We start from the raw sequence: 27,050 nt of genomic DNA on the forward strand, positions 1-27,050 counted from the left end.
ATTGGGACTCTTGATGACCAAGGGCAGAAATCTACCTGAAGTTTGCCAGAAGGGACTTGCTGGACAATTCCACTAGCTCGAACAACTGGGAGGAGCCTGGGGATGGAGCCAGTTCCTGGAATACTATATTCCTGGAACACTTGGAGGAGACTTTGTGTCTCATCTCTTCTTTTCTCTAGGCGTTGGCTTTCTTCTTCCTTGTTGTAGGCCAGCTCCTTCCTCAAGCAAGGTCCCAGCTCCCAGCACCTCTGGACCAGAAAGTCAAAGGTGCTCTTCCCAGCCCTAGGAAGCAGTAAGTGCAGGATTGAAGTTGGGAAAGAGTGATAGTTCCTTCAATTGAAGAATGTTGTTTCCAGAAGAGAGAAGAGAAAACACACTAAATAGTGATTTAGTTCATTTCTAGTAACAAGCATAAGATTAAGGGCTTAGATCAGACAGGAATTCTATTCTTCTTTTTCTAGATTGTCCTGGATATTGGCAATACTTAGCTGAATTTCTTTTACAAAGGAAGTGCAAAATTTTATCAAAGGAATCCAAATGTATATCAACCTTGACCTGGGGTGATTATAAGCAAGCAGCAAATTCTTGATGGAATTGAACTATTCTTTGGTCTCAATTATAAGTTTTTTCTTATGAGGTTCATGCCATCTAGTTTGTCTCTAGATAAACAATTTCATATAATTGCTTTTACCTATAACGCCCTGTGCATGTGTGTGATTGTGTGTGTGTGTGCACGTGCACATGTACAGAGTGCCTGAGAGTGGCTAAGCTGAAAAATACAGAGACAAGTAACATGGTGGCTAAAGACAATGGCTTCGAAATCAGTGAGCATAAAAACAAATTCTGGCACTGCCATTTATTAACTATCCATTCTGGTACAAATTCCAGTTTAACCTCAGGATCTATCTACATGATAGGGATAAAAATATTTATCTCAAAGGGCATTTGTGTGGCTCAGTTGGTTAAATGTCTGACTTCGGCTCAGGTCATGATCTCAGGGTCCTGGGATGGAGCCCCATGTCCAGCTCCCTGCTCAGCGGTGAGTCTGCTTGTCCCTTTCCTTCTGCTTCTGCCCCTTCCCCAGCTTGTGCTTCTCTCTGTCTCTCTCTCTCAAATAAATAAATAAAATCTTTAAAGAAAATACCTCAATCTTTACTCGTCTCATGAAGTAATAAAAAAATATGCTAATAGATGTTCTGTTACCAAGATGTCTTGGAATCTTAGAATAAATGCTATTTGTCAAGGTTTATTCTTCTAACAGACTAAATGATTTAACTTAAATCTTTTTGTTTTTATTTCTTGGTGTGACTAAACTAGATAGTTGTAAGAGTTTTTTTCTACTCCCCTGCCAAGGGATATATCAGTAATTCTTAATGTAAAAGTCAAAACCATTTATAATGCCAGTTACTACCCTTGCCCCACTCAAACTTGCTTCTAGTGCTAACAATCCACTGTAAGTTATAATTTTTAAGTAAGTCGCAAAGTCTGTGTAAGGTTGCCTACTTTAGTATTCACTTTGAGATCTTTGTGAAATCATATCCAGGAACAACTTGACAATTTTTATTATGACTCCTAACTATTATGTGTATGATCCTAACTATTATATGAAAATCTCGCTGCTTTCACTTTAGCCCCACTGGGGGAACTTTAAGTAGCTTACTATGGCTGGAGCACAGCATATGTCCTCATAGAACAGCAGAGGTTGAGGCAAATAGGTAGAAAGGGGCTTCTCTATGAAAGGTCATTCAAAAGAGTTGGCGTGTTATCTTTTAGGCATTGGGGAAGTCCTGAATGGTTTAAAGCAGGGAAATAACATAATATCTTACAGAAATGCAAATCCAGGGGACACATAGTAAATGGATTATAATAGCATCCATCAGAATCACCTGGAGCACTTATAAAAATAAAGTGTCTTGGGGTACCTGGGTGGCTCAGTCTGTTGAGTGACTGACTCTTGGTTTCAGTTCAGATTATGAGCTCCTGAGTCCTGGGATGGAGCTCTGCATTAGGCTCCACAGTCAGCAGGGAGTGCTGTTTCTCTCTCAAATAAATAAATAAAGTGTTTTATAAGTCCTCATGTGGCTTCGGGTCTGGGGGCTATACTTTGAGAACCTCTGTGTTAGGGGACATTGGGTTTGGAGACTACTGACTAGTAGAGTTGAGACATAACTAAAGAACATGCATCTAGGAAAGGAGGGTAGAAACAGAGGGAAGGTAGGTGATTAAGTGATGGGTTACTGAAGCGTAGTTGGCCTGATTCAGTAACATTTCCCTCACTTCTACTGACTGGGTGATTATATAATATTGATGCTGTTAACCAAAATAGAAACTCTAGAAGGTGCGTAAGTTTTTCCTTTTTCTTTTTATTTTTTTTTTTCTGCTTTTTTTAGAAGAGGGGAAGCGAAGGGGTTACTTTTATAGACATTGAGGTTCAGGTGTCTATAGAGACAACCAAAAATTGAATATATGGATTTGGAACTGAGAAAAGCTTATGGGAATTAAGCACATTAACACTGTTCACAAAATGTAGGTCACGTTCTTATCAAGAGTCTACTTCAATCAAAGTCAAATATAGGTTGTTTTATTATAAATGTCATCAAAATCCAGAACAGCTAAGAGGTATTAATCATTTTGTAATTTAAAAAGTCTTTAACATTTGAAAAAGAGTATCAGGAAAGCACTTACAGTGTATAAAAATCAGTAAATAAATACAAGCTAAAACAACCAGCACACAGTCCCCTTCTGACATATTTGGATAATTAAAATATTAATCAGAATATCAATATTTTTCTTCCTGGAACATTTCTAAATTTGAGTCAACAGTATTTTTTTTGAGATTGCTTCTGGTTGGTGTAAAACAAAGAAATACAGTGTTTTGTTTTTGATTTTCACTTTCTAATAAAGGGGATAGATAAACAAAGCTCAAAAATGAGAGGAAAAATGGGAGGGCTTCAATTTTTTTAGTGGTTGCCGTTACATTTAAATTTTTGTTTTCATTATTTTCTTACATGAATCCATTGAATATTGAATAAGTACTTATTGTACTTATATTTAGTCAGAAGATCAGCTCTTCTGCTCTGAGGTTCTTACTCTGTCACACACCCACACATGATGACTTCTGCTAAAGAAAACATTGGCATCGAGAACCGGAACCACGTAGAAGCCAAAAGGATACACAAAAACGTGGTTAGTATGGGAGTCTGAGAAAAGCAAGCAGAAAAGTGGGAAAACAGACAGATTGGGAAAGTCAGTTTGACTGATAGCCCAGATTGCTAGGCTTGGGCTTTGAAAGGGGTGGTGCCTAGGAATGAGGGGAGGAACAGATAAGTAAGATCCTGATTTGATAAAGGCTTAGAGGCAAATGGAGCCAAGAAAATGATTATAAAATAGAAATGGAAAGTGAAAAATGACACTTCTTTAGCCAGGGAAGCCAAACCACCTGGAATGTTTAGGAGCATTACAGTAAAGAACAAGAAGAAAGAGTGGGAGGCATCCTCCTCAATACAGGGAGGACAAAGGAAGAAATAACACCCTCCTGGAAGCCTATTGACAACAAAATTTTCCAAATAGTAATTTATCTCTCAAGCAATGCTCCTGGAATTTTTCCTCCCACACAGTCACCATACTGGTCCTTTAATTTCAATCAATTTCTCTTAAAAAGTGGTTTTTGTCCTTTTGTTGCTTTCTATATGACCTTTCGACTGTTTCAAGGGTAAGCATCTTTTGTGGAGGTAAAGCAATTGGCCTTTCAAAATCTTTAAGAAATTCCATCTCCGAGGGCTGTGATGATAACTGTGAGAAGCACACCTTATTCCAGGCTGACCATTTTTGTATATCAATGTAAGCTATGGCTGGTGATGATATTGTACAGAGGATAAGAAATTCTTATCCTCTCTAATCTTACTGGAAGTATATCATTAAAGGCAAACAAAAACAACAATCAAGCCAGATAAAATCCTCTTCAAATTGAAGAGATTCCTAAAGTGACCTTCATCCCAGGGTCTAGAAACTGTTACACAGAGCCCTCCTAGGCCATGGAGCCAGTGGCCTGAAGGCGAACAGTGCTGGGAATGGAGTTCTTTGCTACATCTCATTATGAACCTTCATTTTTGTTGCTGTCCCTTGATCTTCCCAACATATCACACAAATACAGCAGAAACAGAATCTGCAATACCTAGAGAAAAAGAAATTATTAGTGCTAGTCTATTTCCTTCAAAAAAAAAAAAGTAATGCATGTAGCTGACAGTATAAACATGGCAACTTCAAAAACAGACATTAGAAGAGATGACTAACATTTTTGTTTCAAGAAACTACAGGGGCACTTGTGTGGCTCAATCAATTAAGCAACCGAATCTTGGTTTGGCTCAGGTCATGATCTCAGGGTTGTGAGGTCGAGCCCCATGTATGGCTCTATGCTCAGTGCGGAGTCGGCTTGTCCTTCTCCTTTCCTTCTAGCCCCTCCCCACACTCATGTACTCTTTCCCTCTCTGTCTTTGTAAAATTCATAAATAAAATATTTTTTTAAAGAAACTGCAAAAAAAAAAAAAAACCCCACAAAACCCCAAAGACTTATTATCTAAATAGATTAATGTATCTGAAATCTTTATAGCACTCACATGTATTGCTTAGAGGAATACAATAATTTATAGGATTGTTTTAAATAAAATTTGAAACTTCAAACTCTAAATAAGATTTGAACTTTAGCAAAATCACAAATATGCTAGGCTTTCTTAGCACCTAAGACCATAGATCTCAACGTCATGGTAAAAGCAATAAATAGTCCATTTGAAGACTGGATTTCACTGTAATTAGCTATGTCTTTAAAATCTCTTGGAGCCACAGAATACTATCTGTGTTACAGTGTTGTTCATAAGAGAAATGTGATCATCATCAGGTATTCACTTTCAGGAAATATCCATTTTCTGGAATGATTTGGATCCCTGCTTAATTACTAATCAGGAGGCACGTAGAGGATGCCACTGGAACCCGAGTAGAGAGGAGCGATTATTCCAACTCACCCTAGTAGCTGGGGGCTGAAGAAGAGGTGGTGGGGGGAGGATACGGAGTCATAACGGAGGCAAGTACGAACGAGCATCTGAATTATGTTCTTGCAACTCTCTTGCCAGAGCCTTGAAAAAACCAACCTCCATCCAGATCCAAGTATCACCACTTTGACAGTTAGAGATAATTTGGGTTTAGCAGCAGAGGCTCAATGAACGGCAGCGGTAATGTATCTGCAAGTTCCAACAATGGAAAAACCCCCATGACGCTAAAAAGCAGAGGCCTGACTGGTTTGCTAGCGCTCTGGCTAGAAGATTTCTGTAATGTTGACTCTCCTCCATAAGTAATTTCAGAAAAATATTTTATTGGGGTGATAGGCTGATTAACCCTCATGGATTCTACTTTTTGATACCTTTGGCTAGTGTTCACTAGCTTGAATCAAAATATAAACTCTTAAATTTTTCTTTCTTTCTTTTTTTTAAAAAGATTTTATTTATTTATTTGTCAGAGAGTGAGCACAAGCAGGGGGAGGAGTGGAAGGATAGGGAGAAACAGAGTCCCTGCTGAACAGGGAGCCCAATGCAGGACTCAATCCCAGGACCCCGAGATCATGACCTGAGCTGAAGGCAGACACTTAACCGACTGAGCCACCCAGGTACCCCTGCTCTCGAACTTTTCTATAACTCTCTATTCTCAGTCTCACTCTCTGGAGGGTTCTACAACTTTTAAAAAAGTCGTATGTACGTTAGGAATCATTGTAATAAGAAATTAAATGATTGCTTTCATATGCAATATAGTTTAGGTCAAACTTGATTCATAAACTGTGCTGATTTCCTAGATTAAAATTTTTAGAACATATGTTTACATATAGGTTTTAGAATACAGTTAAAAATACTTGACTAGCTATTTTAATTTGGTTTGTGGTTAACCAGAAACAAAATTGTTATACAAAAAAAAGCATATCTGGTATTTGTTTCAGCCCCTCGATTCCGGTGTGTGTTTTACCTGAGTCTGTAGGTAACAAGGGGCATAATAAACCAGAAACAAGCCTAATGCTCAGACTTTCATATATTTTGACACAAAGAAAAAGCAATTCTTGATATTCGTGAGTAGGTATTGTGGTGTACAAATTAGGAAAATTGATTCAGTTATAAAAAATAAATAAGGGAGGTGCAAGCCTGGCTCAGCCAGTGGAGTGTGAAACTTTTGATCTTGGCATTGTTAGTTCAGGTCTCAGGCTGGGTGTGGAGCTGACTTAGAAAAAATTGAAGGAAATAAATGAATTTTGGAGATGTTTTCAGAGCATCTCAGCCTCGTGGTAAATTAGTACTCTATCTTAGTAGTGTATCTTATTGTATTTTGCACATTATACTTGTTATCACAACAAGCTCTCTTCCTTTTCAAAATGTGAACATGTGCAATGTGTCTCCTCAAGGAACACTATTTTATTTTTATCAGTTGGCTAGAGAATGAAAATTATTACTGTAAAAATGGTCTGAGTCCATTGGAAGCGGACTATGGACTTAAATTACAAGCATACAGGTTTGTAATTTTAATATTTTCCAAGTGTCGGCCTGGACATTTAACCTGAAGTTTTAAACATGAATTCACGACTCACCACAAATATTGCCTCCCATTTTAACATGGGCGTAGCCATCTACTCCCCATGAACTTCCCCATGAGTTCCGCACAATCCAATATGGAGTATTTCCTACAAAACATAAGATGGTAACAAACGATGAAAAGTTAAAATTTTATTGTGAAGCATATTCATTTAAAGAGTTAGTTCTTGATAGGTATAGCAGCTCTGAGCAAGAGATTAAAAATGTAATGTGATTCTGGCTAAGCAAACTTGAGCTGCACTTAGTGTCACACTCCAGGTAATGGAAAAATATATATTTGAATCAGATAGCATGAAATGAAAACATACACAATTCCTGGGAATTAGGAAAAGGAAAAAAAAAGAATTTTTAGAAAAATATGATTAAAATAACAAACACTTCTTTTCCCCCAACAATTATTCTAAACATTCCAGGTGGAGAATGAACATTATTTAAATCAAGAATTATTGTTATTTTAACAAGGTTGTCCTCAAAATTGATAGGGGGGGACTATGACAGGGTATTTAACCTGAAAGTCTACGGAAAAGTTGTAAAGGTCTTAGGAGGACTTAGACATGGAAGGACCAAATTTCAGCATTTTAAAGGATGGTGATCATTTGTTAAGTCAGAGTTCAAGCTGCAAAGCAACCAATAAAGTCTTATCAGACTTACCTATTTTATCAAATCCAGTTATGAGAACTGCATGATTTGCTTCTCCACTAGAGCAATGGTGCTGTATTATTCCTCCCAAATAATCTTGCCAGCTTACTGCATCTACTACCACTACCAAGGGGCCAAAGGTAAGAAGTGCTTTTGCCATTTCATCTTCTTGGTCACTTCCAGAAGAGAAAATCCATAGTTAAGGGGTTGTTTTTAAGGTAGAGCTATTTTATAAAAAAACCATCTATTTAATCCATGTTTGGTTAGGAGTAGGTTTGATTGCAATTACAGAAGACCTAAAGATGAAAACTAGAGGTCTGAGAGATTGGGTAGTCTAGGGCTTCTATGGGGCTCCAAGGTATCAGGAAGCCAGAATCTTTCTGTATTCTGCTCTACCATGGGAGGTTTCCATTGTCAAGGTCAATTAATGGTCCAAGGTTGCTGCTGGAGCTCTCGTCATTTAACATATATTCCAGACAGCACAAAGAAGAAAGAAGTACAATATTCCTGTTGAGAAGACTTCCCAAAAGTAAAACACATACTCTGCCTATGTCTATATAGATAATACACATGCTCTGCATAGGTCTATATAGACTTCATTGGCTAGTACTCAGTTAAGAGGCTAAGTTTAGCTTCAAGGAAAATAGGAAATGGAGTTTTGTAGTTAGCTGGCAAAGTATCAAGCTATAATAGGGGGATTCTGTTAATAAGGGAAGTGAGAAGACTAAATGCATGAGATAACTGTGCCATACCATGTGAGAATCAAGAGACTGACCAACTTATGTGAATGAACGCCAAATGCAGAAATCAGAGGGGAACATTACACAAAAGTGGCAAATGTCGTTATACGACAGAAGCAAGGATGTACTATACAGTGGCTAACAGAACATAATTTAAAAAATAAAAATAAAAAGATCTAGAAAAATCTGAAGCGATACCAGTCAACTTATTTATATGTCTCAGTTTGGGGAAAATAATATCTTTTTCATAAAAGTGTGTTACAGGTTGCCATGTAATGGGTTTATCGCTATTATTTTAAAATAAAGCTATAAATGCAGAATTTAAAAAAAAAAAAAAGATGCCAAGAGAACCGGGCTAGATTGCGAAGTCTGTGAAAGACCCCGTTATTGCTCTCACACGTGGACACCTACTGATAAAGTCTGTTACATAACAGTTGGTCATCATCGATCTTGGAAGTATGTGATTAAACCATTATTTACCCTTTTAAAGGTCAGCCTGATGAGTGAAGGACACTGAAACCAAATTACTGATATTTCAAACCATTAAGATAGCATTTGGTATTTTATTGCTGCAGCAAGCCATGAGTAGATTAGTAGCACCAAAGAGTAAATAACCTATTATCATAACCTGCAGGGGATCAGTTTCTACCAAGGGGACGTTTTACCCACAGATGGGGAAAAGAATTGAGTGCATAAGAGAATTTACTGAAATAGAAACTGCATGCACATTCATTCTAAACGTTTATTCATATTGACCTGTTAATGTGAAGATCTTTTTCTGGAGATCTATAAGCAGTCAATTCTAATTTTTGCTGCTGAAATAATAACCTGCATTCATTAAGATTATCCTAAGACAGGCAAAATTACAAAATTCCTACAAGGCATCATGGTAGGGTATAGGTGTTGAAGTTCTGCATAGCTGGGTTCAAATTACAGCTATAGACTGGAGTCATTCCAGTGACACTGGAGTCAGTGACTCTAGCAGATGACTGAAGTCACCTCTGTCACAAAAACAATCTGAGGAGAAAATTGCAGGTATAAACTTATAGTGTGCCTAACATAAATTACACTCTGAATTTAAAAGAAAGCGCTCCCTTTCCTCATTTCTAATTACCTGGTAAACCCAGTTTTGTTCAGCATATGTTTTAATGTATATTTTATTATATTCAAATTTTTGAACATTTTGTTATCCAAATATGACAAATAGGATTATCTCCGTTAAAGAGTATACAGGCGTCTCTACCTTTGTAAGATGACAAAAGATAAACTGTAAATACATGACATCAAAGCTCCAGGGACAGGGAGAGCATGATGGAAAGAGAAAGATCAAGAAGGAAAAATATTTTTTTAGAATGTAGAGAATAATTAACATGGTCAAATCAAAGTAACTGAGTAGTAGTCTCTGCTTTGAGGCAGAACTAAAAAAAGATACCAAAATATGAAACAGGAGGATATGACATAGTCCAGAAATGTTCCATTTAGTCCCAGAAATGACTAGCATTGTTATCTCTTGTGTTTCAGAAAGATGTTGGCTGTTAGCAAGTTAAAATATACTCTTAACAGCGCTTTAATTTCCATTATTAGCCCAATAAAGAACTACAACTGACCACTGAACTGGGGGTTAGGGTTGCTGAACCCCTACACAGTCAAAAATCCACAATTAACTTTGGACTTCCCCAAAACTTAATAGTCCACTGCTGACCAAAAGATTGACTGATGACATAAGCCATCAATTAACCCATCTTTTGTATATTATATGTACTTAACACTGTATTTCTACAATGAAGTCAGAGAAAAAGCTATCATGAAAATCACAAGGAAGAGAAAATACTGTACTATACTGTACTTTTGGGGGGAAAAATACTTATAGGTAAAATGTACAATTCAAACTCATGTTGTTTGGAGGCCAAATGTACTATCAAAATCCATATTGTTGGTAATGGATATACTATCAAACCTTTTTCCATATGCTTAATGTGGCCCTATAGTTACCTTACGAGTTCTGTGACCCTCCCTGAGTCTCAGGAACCTCAGATGTGTCAGGGGCCTGGTCCGGGGCCTTACTACAGCAGTTGTTCTTAAAATCTTTCCACATCCTCTGGCCCTAACCATGGTGGTATAATTGGCCAGATTTCCAACAAGGAGGCCTGAAGCTCTTTTCCTGAGGCCCTTCTCTCTTAAAGAGCCAGGAAATCAAGCTCACCCCACATCTCTTCCTTAGCAGCACCCTCAACTGACATGGAAGGTAGTAAACATCAATTTGGGTGAGATAACTCTGAAATGTCTATTTAACCTTGGCCCCAAGAGCTCCCCAGTAGGATCAGTAAGTACCCTCAGTACTAATTTGTTTGGTAAGGAAACCCTGCTTTCCTTGTTAGTCTCATTTCTCTATTTCCCTACAGTATTTCCAGGGATCACGGCTCGAGGTTGATATTCCTTCTTGAATTTGTTCCTGTCTCAGACTTTCATGTCTCAAGTAAGAGTTTATTCCATTCTTTCAGTTGTTCAGGCCAAAAGCCTAGATTCATCATCCTTGACTATCTTTTCTCTCATTCCCTCCATAAAATCTGTCAATATATTCTGTGGGGTTTCATCTTCTATGAGGGGTAATAACCTATGATGTCTCAGGTCTAAGACCATTTTTCTAACACTGCTCCAAGGGTATTACCCGATAACCTTTATTGCCTTATCTGCGACTAGTCTTGTCCATCTATAGTCCCATTGGCTTCCTCGTTTTTCTTTAAATATGCCACACATGTTTCTGTTCCTTTGCACTTATGGCTCCTTATGCTTGGAACAGTTGTTCCTCAGATGTCTAGATGGTTAGGTTCCCTCACTTCTCCAGGTCTTTGCTCAAAAGTCATCTTCTCAAGGAGCCCCTCCTGGTCATTCTTTTTAAGACTGTATACGCCCCGATGTTTCCTCTTCCTCCCACTGTTTTACTTAGTTCTCTGTAGAAATAATTACATCTAGCACTCAGTACATATTTTTGTTTGTTTTCTTTATTGTCTGTCTCTATCACTAAAATGCAGTCAGGGTTTTTTGTCTGTTTTGTTCACTGCTGAATCCCCAGAACTTGAAACAATGTTCAATACATATTCAAATGAATGAGTAAATCAATGAAAGATCTTCGTGCAGAGTCTAATACCATTAGTACTCTATTACCAGAATGTTTATGTCCAGGGTAAACAGAGTTTTTTTCTTTTTCTTTTCTTTTTCTTTTTTTTTTTTTTTTTTAATTGGGACCTCTTTCTTCTTAACCAAAGGGTTAGACAAATCATGCTTCAGGTCCAATGTCAGTGACTTTTACATTCTCTCTCTCCAAATCTCTCTAATTCAGACTCATGCTTATTCTTCTTCATGTCTCCCTATTTTTTTTTTGTTGTTGTTATTTTGCTACTCATGATGAGGGATTCTCTCAAGTTTTTAAATGACATTTTTTTTAACCTTTTAAGTGATATTTTGAAAATCTATTTACTTCTTGTGCACATGCTTCATTTACACTCTAAAGGAATGGACAGCTTATAGAGACACACTTCCTCATTTTTGAGAGTGTGTTTCCCTCAAAAAAGATGTAGGACAATGTATTCGGTGACTCTGCACATTTTATTACAGACTCTGTGTAACCTGCCATCTGTGGAATTGGGATTCTCTGGTGTGTGGTTCCTAGGGTCACCCCAAGAGCCCTTGTTGTAAATGGGAGCTGTGCTGACAATCTGTCAGGCCTCTGGTACACGTATGCTTACTTAGACGGGTTCCATTTTGTTCAATGATCCAATTTCACCCTTGATTTCCTTCAGATCTCATGGGTTGGCACCATCTGGATCAAGAGATTCTTTTATATTCTGTATTGGTATGTTTTGGGGTAGTCTGTCACCTCAGCTGAATATAATTTACTTTCTGCTTTCTCTGTTTCAAAAGACTGTGCTAAGATTCCTTTATATATATTTTTTAAATGAAAAAAGAAGCTATTTGAATCTTCCTTTGTTCTATTATCCCTGAACCCCTGTTTTGTACTATGTCAAATGGTCACAATGATTTTCTAGCTGGCTTTCAGTGTTTCATGCATTTTTAAAGCCTTTTGTAATGACTCTTCGCCCCTGAACCTATTCGAAGTCATCACGCCATTCAACTTTCAACACTAGTTCCTTTCCTCTGCCTGTCCTTATCTACCCTGCACGCCCATTGTGCCCATAGTATGTGCCCCATAATCTACCTCCAGTAATATAGTCTTACTTGCTTCTAATAAGAACATTTCAGTTCATGCTTTTATTATGGTTGATGCCTTAAAAAAATGCAAGCATGTTCAAAATGATACTTCTTGGTAAGGAGACTGCTTGATACTCACTGGAGAGTCTATACAAGCAATTTTGGATCACTTCAACAGTGAGACTGAAATATACAAATGATAATCACGGCAACTCCGTTTGTTAAAGGAAGGTGGTAAGGATAACTTATATCTTACATGGATTTAAATGTGTTAATTCTATTATAAACACAAATGGAAAAATAAGATCATATTTAAGAAACAACATCTCTAGAAAGTTCTCCATTAGTCTCTCTAGCAAAAAGGTAGGTCTTAAAACAATGACTTGTATTCAATAATGACTTCAATCCAGTTATTGATTCCAAATGGTCAATAGATCAAAGACTATGAAATGCAGACAGAGACACAACAGAATAAGACAATTACCTGAAGTCATATGCAGAATAACCTTTGATCGAAAATCCAGACTGTGAATCAGAGAAGTAATGGCACAGGCCATTCTGTGCTTTAAATGGGTACTCTGAATCTCTCACCAGTCTTACTTGCGTCTAAAAGAAAATAATCATCCAAAGGGTTCTCTATTTAAAACACAGTTGTTTCAGAAATCAAACAGCAATTACTATGATGTGTCCAAATAAGATTCAAGTTGGCCACATCCTCATCATGTGGCTATTTTTTAGGTTATCTTAATAACCTAAATTCATAAATAACCTAAGTTCTTAAATTCAACCTTCAGGTGTTTGTTATGGACATACTAAGTTAACTCAGTATCTTTCTCTTCTACTCTTGTTTTTCCTCTAACTTCCTTCCTTAGAGCCTCCTTACATTTGATAATAGTCTTACCATTTTTTTTCTCCTGAGGTTGCAACAGGGCAACTCAATTTCCTTCCAGAGCTTCTGGTTCTGTCAGCAAGTCTCTGAGACTCACTCAGCCCAGGCAATGGCCAGATCAAGCATTCTTTCCACCTACATCTCTCTATGCCATACGTCTAGCATATGTCACAGAGTTTTTAGCTGTTGGTAGACAATCCTCCTTTTCTGATTCTGGGCTTATAGAAGCCAGGGGACACACAATTCCTTGTTGTCCCTGATGTGTACAGAGAAGCTTCCGGCATGTAGTAACTCAAAATACAGCAAGCGAACAAAGGAAAGAATATTCCAATTTGGGAAATTCCAGCTTGATGGCTTTTACAAACCATAACATCCTCATGGTTTGGCTTCATGCAGTTGGCCCTGGATATAGGACAATGTCAGAGAGTCTCCTAAGAAATGGAGGACACTCTGGAGTATTGGGTAAAGCCCTCCATTGAGATAGAAGACTTAAGACACAGTTCTGGCTCAGCTACTGATTTGGCAACATGATCTCACCTCTCAGGTCTCATTTCTTCACCTACATAAAGAGTGGTTAAATTTGCTGATTTCTATTGTCCCTTATAATTGCAATATTCAAAGATTCTATAGAAATAAGTAATCATAGGTTCTCATCTTTCTGGGACATTAGGTGATCTATAACTATGAAAGAAAGTATTCACCTACTGAGAAATGCTGAGAAAAAAACACATATTTTTCTGAAAACAAATGCAGGCAAGATTTTCCACACTTTGATCGCTTAGTAGCTGACTTGCCTGAAAGCAATTCATTTTCAAATCTTCTGAGGGATTCAGACTTTGGCCATCAAAATTTCTGAATTTAAAAACATTCTTTGGGGGTGCCTGGGTGGTTCAGTTGGTTAAGCATCTACCTTCGGCGTGGATCATGATCACGGGGTCCTGGGATGGAGCACCTCCATCGGGCTCCCTGCTCATCTGGGAGCCTGCTTCTCCCTCTTCCACTCAGCTTGTGCTCTCTGTCTCTATCTCTGTCTCTCTCTCAAATAAATACATTAAATCTTCAAAAAAATAAAAAATAAAAACATTCTTTGGTATATCTGAGAGTAAACTGATTTAATTTTGAAGGCATGTTAACTAAATCAAAGAGGAAACGAAGAGTTTAGAAGGCTGAGAAATGAGTCACCTTATTCAGCCAGTTCAAAGCACTGAGAGTAGAGCCTCCCTGGCAGCCGTAGTTATTATAGGAACAGTCGATGACCTGCTGTACACTCAGGTCCTCCAAAGGCTTCCCTTTTATTGCATATGCTGATTCCACGGCACCCACCACGCTGAAGGCCCAGCATCCTCCACACTGTTGAAAAAGAGAAACAGCATTGTATTTATTACCAAATAATGTTCAAACCAAGTTCACCCACATCGTTAATTATCACAAGTTAACAAGTCAAGTAAAGTGGGCAGAATCTGGAGGCCTACAAAATATTAATGCGAAGCCTACAGATTTTCAAATAGACGAAAGAAAAGAAAAACCAAAATTCTCACTTCAGCCCCAAAGTGTAACTATTAAAGATAAATGGGCAATCAGCCTGGTCAACGAGACAATGCAAGATGAAAAGTGAGATTCAGAGATTGAGAGAACACTTGGACGGTCTTTTATTTTAATTAAAAAAATTTTTTAATAAATTTTTTTTTAATTTTTTAAGATTTTATTTATTTATTTTACAGAGCTCACAAGTAGAGAGGCAGGCAGAGGGGGGGGGGGGAAGCAGGCTCCCTGCTGAGCAGAGAGCCAGATGCGGAACTCGATCCCAGGACCCTGAGATCATGACCTGACCTGAAGGCAGAGGCTCAACCACTGAGCCACCCAGGTTCCCCCTGGACGGTCTTTTAAAGACTCATCGATTTACTGGACATGACTTCTGTTTCTAGGAAGTGTGCCAACTCCCACCGACTCTTCAATCCCTCTTGTTTCTTCCCTGACCCTCTGCCTCTATGGCATCCACCATCTCCACCCTAAAGGGCAGAGGCAGTGATGAGGTGACATGGGGTGAGGATATATACATTATCCAAGCTGTGCTCATTATTTGATTGACTCAGGAGCTGAATGAATTACTTTCTAGGCTGCCAAAGTGCCAGCATGGGCATATCACAGATATACATAAAACGTCATAACAATCAAAACCCAAACTGGCCATTCCTCATTGAAATGTCAGCTGACGGGGTGCCTGGGTGGCTCAGTGGGTTAAGCCTCTGCCTTTGGCTCAGGTCATGATCCCAGGGTCCTGGGATCGAGCCCCGCATTGGGCTCTCTACTCAGTGGGGACCCTGCTTCCCCCCACCTCTGCCTACCTCTCTGCCTACTTGTGATCTCTGTCTCTCAAATAAAAAATTTAAAAAAAAAGAAAAAAAAGAAAAAAAAAGAAATGTCAGCTGACAATCTTCCTTATTCTGGAGCTAATAACTTGTTTATTGGACTAACTGGAAGGAAAGAATGAAAGAGTTCATCCTGAAAAAATAGGGAGAAAATGGAGGAAATGAAATCAAGTTTCATGCACAAGGAAGAAGGATCCATAGAAAAGGCAGAGGTAAGAATAATATTTGAAGTTGGGCAGAACTGACTTCATCCCAGGACATGTGCTACACAGTGAGGCAAAGAAAGGAAGAACAGTTGGTTATCTTTGTGGAGTTGTGTTGAGCCATTTTATGGCTTTAAGTGTCTTATTATGTCTTTATGCCCAATGCCTATGGCATAGGAAAATAGACACTAAGGAACTCTATGTCCGGGTCTCCACCCTTTGAGAAAAGTGAGTACAGGTTGCTGACACCATACCTAGAGCTAGCTTATCTCCCAATAGCTGACCCAGGAGGGCAGTTTCTGCTCAAAAATATCTCTACAGTATATTTCTTTAACTCAAGATTACTAATGAAATTGTATTCCTTTAATACAAAGTAGACACTTCCTGGAAGGATTCTGTTTCTGACTAATTCACTCTTCTTTATGAATTCAATAATAAAGCAAATTATTTGGTGGTAAAACTTAAATCATAATAATACATATATTTTTTAAAAAGCGATAGATTTATATTCTGAGGAGAAAAGAATCATCCTAACTAGATGGTGACTGAGAAACTGCTTGGTCTAAAACACCTTAAATGGGAAGGCTGAATGACATGATAAGGTTTCCACTCAGATAAACTGAGACTATATCTCTGCAGTTATGGGGTCGATTTTCCCCGGTCAGCTGTCATTCCCTATGCCAATGGGGTGTAGAGGAGTAGGTTTATCTTTAAATTAAAAATTGGCCACGGGGTGCCTGGGTGGCTCAGTGGGTTAAGCATCTGCCTTCTGCTCAGGTCATGATCTCAGGGTCCTGGGATTGAGCCCCAAATCAGGTTCCCTGCTCAGTGGGGAGCCTGCTTCTTCCTCTCCCTGCTCCTGTGCTCTCGCTTGCACGCTCTCTCTCTCTTTCCCTCTCAAATAAATAAAATCTTTGGGAAAAGAAAACAAAAAACAAAAAACAAAAACCAATCTGCCTTGACATCTGCCTCCCATTTCATCAGAGATTCTCCATTCATTGTCATTTCTGGGTATTTGGAGTGTGGTTTTACCCAGAGATATGGCTTCTGTTACAAGTTTGATTGAACTGGACTTCAAAGATGACTTCCCATGCATGCTAAGATGATTTAAAAAAGACAAAAAAAAAAAAAAAAAAAAAAAAAAAAAGAAAGAAAAAGAAAACCCCTAAAACTCACAGTTTGTTGGTTCCTCACTTGGGTTACAACATGTTTGTCCCGCCAGTCAAATCTTGATGGTAAAGATACATTGGGTATGGATGTTTGCACCTCTGTTCTGTATCTGGGCAATCTGGAAGACTTACTTCTTAAATAAATAGCTGAAGAAAAACAGGAAATGAAAAGACAACCAACATAACGCCATAAGGAGGGCCTCCTGGGATTCTTTTTGGAGGAATTTTTCAAACACAAACAGAAGTTTTCTAGTACAGCCTGCTACTAGGTTTGTGGTTTTCCTTTATACTTTTTCATAACTCAAAATGTACTCACTGAAAACTAAGGAATTCCTACAACAGGACTGGAGCTGCCACATAAAATGACTTGTCTGATAGAAATCGGTCAGTAATAAAAATGAGTATAATTGATATCATTAGCTTTATCGTAACCCATGGAACTGTGGATGTCTAGGATAGAGATAGCACTAAAAAATGCAGAAGGGGGCTGCTGGGTGGCTCAGTCATTAAGTGTCTGCCCTCAGCTCAGGTCATGATCCCAGTGTCCTGGGATTGAGCCCCGAATCGGGCTCTCTGCTCAGCACGGAGCCTTCTTCCTCCTCTCCTTCTGCCTGCTTCTCTGCCTACTTTTGATCTCCATCTGTCAAATAAGTAAATAAAAATATTAAAAACAATGCAGAATGGGGGCTCTTTGGTGGCTCAGTCGTTAAGCATCTGCCTTCGGCTCAGGTCAGGATCCCAGGGTCCTGGGATTGAGCCCCGTGTTGGGCTCCCTGTTCTGCGGGGTTTCCTCTCTTGTGTTCCTGCTTGTGTTCCCTCTCTCACTGTTTCTCTCGCTCTGTCAAATAAATAAGTAAAATCTTAAAAAAAAAAAATGGAGAAGGGGTGAAACATTGGCTCTTACAGCTACATGGAAAAGTCTATAACATTTAGATCTTAATTAGAAGATAATCCGAAGACAGTAGCCAGGTATTTACATGCTTGACATTTAGTATTTAATAAATGTTAATTATGACTCAATTTACTAGATTCACAATTAAACAATTCTTCAAAAATTAAGGAAACAAATCAAAATCAGGAAACCAAACAACTAATAACACAATATCACAGTACCTTTAAACTCTTCCGGAAACAAATAAGAAAATTGATTTATTCCATAGATGGCACTAGAGTTGTCATGAGGGAATACAGAATTCAAGTACTGATGTCTATTAAGGCTTTCCTAAAAGAAGAAAAAAATTAATTCACATCACCTATGTTCACTTTTCAGAGCAATATATGTGTAACTAACTTGGACATATTTTTGAGGTATGAGAAGCAAAGCTTGATTTATTTCCTACTGATCACAGTGAAAGATTGCATAGGACCTCCAGATCAGATTTATAAACATTTGTATGAAAACTATCATCTGGTTTCAGGTATATTTTTGAGGCTAGGAAAGGTATGTCTTATCCATTTATAATTCCTCTTTACCGGCATGTTGAAAGCACTAAATACGTGTTTGTTGAACACAATGGAAAAAAAAAACAAAAGGAATTGCAAATAAACACTAGATCCTAGTAGAAACTGTCACAAAGAGATACTCATTAGATTAAAAAATTATGAATTTGGAATGCATGTATCTTTGAATTTCCCAGCACTATGTAACAAAGCACAAAAAAAATCAGTAAATAATAAATAAATATGATTCTATTCCAGCTTTATAGCTCTCTCCAGCTCATTACAGGTAAAAAGGCTTTGTGATAGCGATGCAGCTGCAGATGTTCCAGGAAGATAGATTAACTTGTGTATCTGGAAGGAAAACATGACCATTATTTACAGATTCCTCAGCTTTGAATTTTGTAATAGTTTATCTTAAGCTTGTCTTTTGTGAGAACATGCTTCAATTTCCTGATGCTAACCAACTGTGTAGGATAAATACAACTTCAGGAGACTACCATTAGGTAAGTTTCCAACTCTAGCTCACATGTATTTGTTTATGGATCTACGTGTTTATTGTGTGTCTGTCTCACAAACCTCTAAGTAAAATGAGGGCAAGACCTCTCTGTCTTGTTCATCAGTGCACTCCCCACCCTGAGCACATGCCTGGCACACAATGGATGCTTAATTAACATTTTTTGTTGAATAAATACACCAATGACATTTTATATACATAATGCCCGTAACAGCTTTAAGCTATTTACTTTGAAGCAGGTTATTACTGGAACTTATCATCTTCTTACTACATCCTTATTGACCGTGCCTGGAAGGGCTGTTAATGACATAATAAAGACTTACTAAATGAATTTTACGTACTTAAGAATAATCTTGATAAAGCAGAGTTCTGAATATAATTTAGAAAGCAGACGCATGAATACAAAAATAGAACAGAAATAACAAAGCACGTATCTATATTCCATGTGATAAAACATGAGTCAGAGACTGCTAGTTGCTAAGGAATTTAAAATTCATTCATTTTCTAAGTATTGGTTGAACATCTTGGTGGGCTAGATTAACCAGGGCATTGAGAATGTAGGACACTAAAAATGCATAGGAAAGCAAGTGGTAGCCCCGGGAATGGGCCTCACAGACTTCCCTCTATGGAGGGTTGTGTGCTGTGTGCTGAATTACCACGAGAGAGGCCAGGGTTCCCACAAGATGCCGCTAGCCAATGACTGAGCCCTGAGGGTCTCTCTGACCCTTCCTTTGGCTGCAGGGCCGTCTAAAGCACTTCCCCCAATCTATCTTCCCTCCCTCCTTCACTCGAGATCAGAGTTGCGCTGCCATCACGTAGCTCTCCCAACCTCTCCCCATTTCTCTCAGCCATTGGTTTTGTGATAAGGAAATGAAAAAAGAAAGGATACGGGACGCCTGGGTGGCTCAGTTGGTTGGACGACTGCCTTCGGCTCAGGGCGTGATCCTGGAGTCCCGGGATCGAGTCCCACATCAGGCTCCCAGCTCCATGGGGAGTCTGCTTCGCTCTCTGACCTTCTCCTCGCTCATGCACTCTCTCACTGTCTCTCTCTCTCAAATAAATAAATAAATAATCTAAAAAAAAAAGAAAAAAGAAAAAAGAAAGGATAAAACACAAATGATCAACATCAAGAACGAGGAAAGGGCTGTCACTGTGGATGCTTCAGTCATTACAAGAACAGTATTTTGAAAATGGGAAACCAGGAAGTTTTATGAATGTGTGTATGAAATGGACACACTCCTCAGACATCACCAATGGCAAAAGCTGAATGTATGAGAAATAGAAAACTCTAAGCCCAGATGTCTTGTTTGGTGAACTCTACACAATTAAAAAAGAAATAATATCAATGTTATACACATCCTTTGAGAAGATAAAAAAGAAGCGAATGCTTTGCAACTTATTTAATTAAATTAATTAATTAATTTACTTACTTACTTACTTATTTGAGTTAGAGAGAGTGAGAAAGAGAGCATATGAGGGGAGAAACAGGGAGAGAGGGAGAAGCAGACTCCCTGCTGAGCAGGGAGCCCCACGCAGGGCTCCATCACAGGACTCTGGGATCATGACCGGGGCAGAGGCAGACACTTAAACGACTAAGACACCTAGGCATCTCTGCAACTTATTTTACAAGGTCAGTATTACAGTGATTACAAAACCAGGCAAAAACATCTCAAGAAAATAGACCGATGCACCAATAGCCCTCATGGCTATAGATGTGGAATCCTAAAGAAAGTATTAGCAAATCAAATCCAACAATATATAAAAAGGACAACGCTTTATGACCAAGTGAGGTTCATTAAAAAAATGCTACATTGGTTTAACTTTTGAAAACCAATCAGCATAATATACCATATTAATGGCATTTTTAAAAAGCAAGGAAAATCATATTTTCAGTCAATGCAGAAAATGCCCTTGACATAATTCAAAATTTTTTCGTGACAAAAATCCTCAGGAAACAGTGCTTGAGAGCAAATTTCTTAGACGTGATTGAGGGAATCTACAAAACCCCTGTATCAACAAGAGGCCAACTTCTAAAAGAATCCCATTTGTGGATTTTATATGTCATTCCAGTGCACTGATTCCTGTCATTTCATGGCTGTCCACAGCCCACGCTAAGGATACCTGATATTTACAACGTGACTTCTTGCAAAAACCAAAGACCTCTAAACCCCAAAGTGCTCCGTTTTGCCTTCTCCCCACCACTAATCCTCATCCCCCCTTTTCTGAATTTGCAAGACCACTAATAATATTAAAAGTACTTCCCATGAGAATTCTGAACAAAACATAATTCTCTACATTTATATGCACACACAGTAAATTTCTCTAATTTCTTCTCAGTTTTGTAACAAATGTCTTAACCACATTGTCATGCAATATTTGGGTATCTACTTAGCCTCTTGGGTCTTTATTTCTTTCATTGACAAATGGGGTAATTCCGACCTGACAGAATGTGAGAATTAAATAAGATAATGTTTGGAAAATGCAAATTACAGAAAAAATGTTAAATTTAATACTCCTGTGCTGTATCTTCTTTCCCCCCTTAAACAAAGAATATTTCTCCCCCTTTAAACACAACATTTGGACATAGAAAATGTCCTTCAAAGATCATGTTTTCAGGTTTTCTTAGATTAATATGGAGCTAATCTTCGTCATGCAATTAGAAATGACCAGTTATCGATCGAAAGAAACAGATTTCACAGTAAAATGATATTATCAGTATATCCAAGAATATTTATTCTCCTATTTGCTAGAACAGTAGGACACAAATCAAGCCCTCCTAACAGGGTTTCAAATCACGTAAATTTTAAAAAGCCCTGTATTTCATTTCTGGAATTGACTACTCTTCCAAGTGACTTTTCTGGTCCACTTCGATTCCTTCTGTGAGAGCAGATTTCGCAGAAGCATCAAACTGTGAGTCTAGGTAGCTCCTCATGTTAACTCGCTCTGTCACAGAACCAGTCCTAGGTAAAGGACCAATTACCACATGATCTTAACATAAGACCATGGAAGAGACCATAATGGTATTATAGTATGGTGACTACACCTACAGTCGAGTCAATATGCCTAAAACCATATAAAATATTAAAATGAAAGACCTAAGCCTTAAGGTCACTTATGAAAGAAGACAGTCACGTTCTGAGGAGTATACAGCACACAGCATTACTAGTTTTGAAACGTGCAGATGTGTGAAAAACAGACAGGTCGTAGGATGGTGATCTATTTTGTACTTTCTCTGTGGTGTGTGCTCCCTTAATGAGTTCATTTCATGCTTTGCTGGGATAAGCTGTACACTGAAGTTACTGCAGAAGCCACAGATGCTTTGTAAGGCGACCTTTCTTTAGGGCTCTAAACTCATTCCCACTTCTGTTCTTTAGCTTTTCCCTCAACAGCCCTCACTTGGAGATTCTGAGGTTTGGTGTAGGACAAATCATACATTTCAAATCCATTTCAGATGGATTTAAAACGTTCTCCTTGCTGGTGCTTTCGTTTCTGGAAGTTGCAGTAAGTCTGGGGATGGCCCAAGAGGCAGAACGTTTATATGCGGTGTGGGAGCATCGCTGAGAATTTCTCTGAAGACTTGAGAGTTGTAAATCTTTGCTCAGTGAATCTCAGCTGAGGGAAACTCCCTCCTTCCTCCTCTTCCCTCCCAAGGATTTTTGGCACTGTCTGCAGACAATTTTGACAGACACTACTGGCACCTAGTGGGTAAAAGCCAAGGACACTGCTATCACACTGCAAGGCACAGGACAGCTCCCCACAACCAAAAATTATTGGTTCCACAATGCCGACAGTGCAGCTGTTGGGAAGGCCTCTACTAGATCAATAAAAATATATACTTTAATAAATTCCTGCTTTACAGAGGTCACCTGCACAAAGGATTTTGTATATGTTGTGCTGACATCTGTATAAAAATAATATGCATGTATGTTTATCATGCAGAGTAAAATAAAAAGAAATATGTTGTCATTTAGTATTTGCTTGTACATGGACATAGAGACTGAATTAAAGTGATACTCCTTTGAGAACTGATTGAAGGAATAATTTTTCTAGTGTATTACTCTTTACATTTTTCTGTTTGTTCACTGAAAAATGGATTCTAGTACAATGTTCAAGTATACAATATCCATTTGTTAGGCTATAATTCTTAGAAGTTGGCACATGTCTTATTCCCCCACTGAATCAGAAAACCCAGATCAGCTCCTTTCACATAGTGAATATCAAAATATTGGATAGAGGAATGGACAGACGGACAAATGAATGAACAAACTCTGATCCAAGATTTTAAGGTCCTCATATATTTTCATTTTGGCAATGCAGGCATTAAGTTAGAATCATTGAAAATGGTCACTTGAACAACAGTACCTTACATCAAATTCACCTTTCTATGCTAGGTAGAAAATGTGCTTTAAAGCATTCTTGCCCAGAGTTCATTTGGAGGAGACAATCCAGATTTCAAGGGGCTGATTATGGCCAAGTATCTGTGACTTATTAGTTAGGATTATTTATTGTAAAATCTTCTATTTATACATAAACTACTATTTTCTATTTATGCATAAACAACATGCCTAACAGTTATATATAATTTTAACAATGTAACATATATCATTTTATGCCAGTAATTTTAAAGTGAAGATTCTGAAATTTTATGCACAAATCACATTTGTATTGGCACATAAACATCGCTCTGAAGTGAGTGCATATGATTTTTCTTAGTTCCACTATTGGGTCTGTAACTTCTCGGAGGCATAAGAATATGAACTTTTCTGTGGTGAAATAATGAGCATCGGTAAATTATCAGTGCACACCTGGGTTTCAGCACAAAGAGGAGCAGGCTGAATCCTCCATTCTGATTTTCCTCGGCATTGAAAGTTTCTAAAGCAGTGGAAGAGCACAGATTGGGGCTGCTATCCGTTTTCCCTCCATCAGTTACCCTGAGAAGCATACCATAACAAACCACAGAGTGGCCCAGTCTTCAACCAACAATAACGTGGTGATAGTTTGTCAACAAGTGTCATAGATGCCATCTAACTTCCATTTAAGAAATAGTCCTAGGAACTTATGAAAATACATAAGGCAGGGATGACAAGACTCTTTCACCATTCTCTGAACCCAACACCATGAAAGACATTACTAATCAATTAGACATTTTCTCCAACTGTCTCCAACAGCAATTCTCTGAATACTTTCCAATGCCATATTTCAGGCAGCCATTATTAATCAATCCATTTGCAAACATGATCAGACCTATTTGCTATCCCTAAATAAGAAACAAAGATCCAGAGATTACAGCCCTTGGTCCTTAGGATTTGTCTACTTTTTAGGGCATCTATAGATTCTGGCCCAACACAGAGTGTTTTACAATTCTATTTTAATTTTTAAACTTCTTTTTTAAAAAAACTTTTTAAAAAGATTTATTCATTTGAGAGAGAGAGAATGCAAGATAGCGCGTGGATGAAAGAGAGTGTGGAGGGGCTGAGGGAGAAGAAGACAATCTCCAGCAGACTCCCCACTGAGTGCAGATTTCCCCACGAGGGGCTGGATCCCATGACCCTGAGATCATGATCTGAGCTGAAACCAAGAGTCAGAAGCTCAACCAACTGAGCCACCCATGGGTACCCCAATTTTTTTTTCCTCTAAACTTTAACTTCACGTGAAACAAGGACATTTTCTAGATTCTGCACATAATTTACCAGATGGTTAAACAGTGGGGAATCTCTGCCAATTCATAACTTGACATGATCTTAAAGGAGTAAAGCATTGTAGAGTTGTAGTTATGAGTTTTGGTTATCCCATACTTTAATCTCTCCTGCCTGGCCAGAAGAATTCTTCCAAATGCTAATGGGTACCATGGAAGCAAGGCCTTTTCTATCTTTGCCTGTGTCCAGCCCTCTACTCCAGGTCCAGACAACTAGAATCTAACACCACGAGGTGCTCCACTTTCCAGTAATGTGTTTTGAAGTCTAAACACTTCGTTTCTGGGTATCCATTTTGTAAAGTAAACTCCCACTAGAAGCAATTGGTTTAAAAACTTTCCCAGGCTTTTTCAACTCAAGATTTTTAAATGTACTAATAGTCTTCATAACTGACCTCCTCCACTTAAATGTTCCATTTCCTGTTACGGATCCTTGTATTTTTCCTGAGAAGAGTTGAATTTGCAGACCTTTGTCTCCTGGTTGCAGCCACTTCATAGGACCAATATGAGTAACTATATAAGTCAATAGATATATATTACATATATTTTTAAAAATTTTGTTTAAATTTTTTCACTGTTCCAAAATTCATTGTTTATGCATATATTAAAAATATATTTATTACTCTGGCCTCCTTGTGCCTCCAATACTCCCAACATGATTTTCTTGAGGAGGACAGCAGTGTGTTTATTTATTCAGCCAATGAAAAAATTATCAGTATAGATAAGATTGACTTTTTTTCCCCTAAAGGGTTTGGGTCACCACCATAGGCAACCAAGCCCAGGACAGGGGCAGAATACAGGGACACAAAGTTTGTTTTCCAGCAATTGTGCCAGTGCTTCTGGTTTTAAAAGCTATAATGTAACTCAAAAGCAATAAAGCAGAGACAAGCGTACACATCTTGGTTTGGGCAAAAAAACAAGAGCGGGCACAATCAGGCAAGGCTGCGACTTCCTAAACACTGGAATATACTAGGGGAGACAGGAGGAGCAGAAAAGAGTACAGCTACAGAACTTCAGGAGAAATCCCAAGACTATACCAGCAAAAAACTAAATATCATTCCAACAAACTACATTCTTCCTTTTGATTCAGAATGAATCAATGTTCTTTTATAATAAAATGATGACATCTTTCATGATTTAAAAAGTTGTTAAGTGGTCTCAGATATATAGAACACAATGAGGCATCTCATTGTATCTCTAGGTACAGGTTACAGGAAAAACCTATTGATACTCTGCTACCTCAGTCCATTCCCGAGGTTTAACGCTGGGCTAAAATCTAAGTATTCTTATGAGGACTTTTGAAAATAATGTGAAAAGGAAATGAAATGCTTCCCTTTTTTCCAAATCCGTCTCCAGCAAGTTAAGACGAATTTTAAGGTTGCTGCACTAGTTTAAGGAGCCCCAGCTCAGGAAAATCACACAGAGGCAGGGCTCTGAGCTTTCCCAACACCGGCTCTTTGTTTAGAACAAGCTGATCACAGGCGGGCACCAGCGCCCCCCTGCGGAAGAAAGACACCCATCAGGCCGCTTCCGCTTTTAATCCGGTTCCAGAGACTCTGGAAAGGACCCGCTTTGGAAGGCCATGAGGACGGTCCAGGGCCTTGCCCAAAGGGGTGCTTCTTCCGATAAGAATACGTTGAACATATCCATTGATTACTCTGGGCTCATCCCACAGGCCCACGGTGACAAATCTAACCTGCAACATCCCGTCTTTCGGTTAGCCCAGATAGGGGAGGGCTGGCCCGTGCGGAACGGAGGGGGAAGTCGGCCTGCGGACTTCTCTGGGAGCCCAAACCCGTCCCCGAATGCGGGCAGGGTGACCCCCTGGAGTGGCGGCTCTCAGGGACACCCCGCCACCCCCCAACCCGCTGCCCCAAGCCCAGACCCCGGGCAGCGGAGGCGACTAGGAAACAGAGAGCGGCGCGCGCTCGGTACCCGGAAGGCGGCTGCCTGTCGCTCGCGGCTCCGCGGCTCCGTCGCCGTGAGGGTGGCGCGGGGGTCCGCGGGGAGGCCGCGGCCGCCGCCGCAGCAGCAGCAGCAGCAGCAGCAGCAAAGCAGCCAGAACCGCCGCAGCGCCCGCAGCTCCATCCCCGCGCCCCGCGCCGGGCGGCCGCCAGTGCCCCCGCCTCCCCCGGGTTTCTCTTTCGATTCCTCGGCTCCTCCCCTCCTGGGTTTGCGGGGCGGGAGCAGCGGAGCCGGGTGCAGGGCGCTGGGCGCTCGGCCGCTTCCTGAGTCCCCACGGCCCCGGGCTTGGGAATGCGAGTAGCGGGAACCTGTGGCGGTTTCGCGGATGTTTGTGGCATCTTCACCTCCCAGCTGTTCGAGGAAAGCTTGAGAGTCATTCTCCATGCGATGCGCGAGAACGCAAACTGGTGTCACCTGCTTCGAGAATGAAGTCCTCTATTCTTCCTTTTATCTCAAACTGAAAGATTCAGGCAGTATTTGAATTTTTCTTGGCCTTGTTCCTGCTGCGGAGGTCTCTAACGTTTAGGACCTAATTCCAAAATGTTAGCGAATTCATTCGTTCAGCAGATGTTTATAAATACGTTAACAGGAATTTGCA

At 39.2% G+C, this 27,050-nt stretch overlaps 1 protein-coding gene across 1 annotated transcript; it reads right to left on the reverse strand.

Annotated features, from left to right (window-relative positions):
• Window positions 1–2,343: 2,343 nt before the first annotated feature.
• CTSO (cathepsin O) lies at window positions 2,344–26,836 on the reverse strand. Its single transcript, XM_044225966.1, has 8 exons — window positions 26,423–26,836; window positions 17,955–18,063; window positions 16,849–16,988; window positions 14,283–14,450; window positions 12,696–12,817; window positions 7,275–7,438; window positions 6,620–6,712; window positions 2,344–4,174 (listed from the first exon to the last, which is right to left on the reverse strand). Exons 1-8 carry the CDS (start codon window positions 26,834–26,836, stop codon window positions 4,140–4,142), a joined length of 1,245 nt encoding a protein of 414 aa, XP_044081901.1. The 3' UTR covers window positions 2,344–4,139.
• Window positions 26,837–27,050: the final 214 nt, after the last annotated feature.

This window comes from Neovison vison, chromosome 11, assembly GCF_020171115.1.
Source record: "Neovison vison isolate M4711 chromosome 11, ASM_NN_V1, whole genome shotgun sequence".
Taxonomy (NCBI): domain Eukaryota; kingdom Metazoa; phylum Chordata; class Mammalia; order Carnivora; family Mustelidae; genus Neogale; species Neogale vison.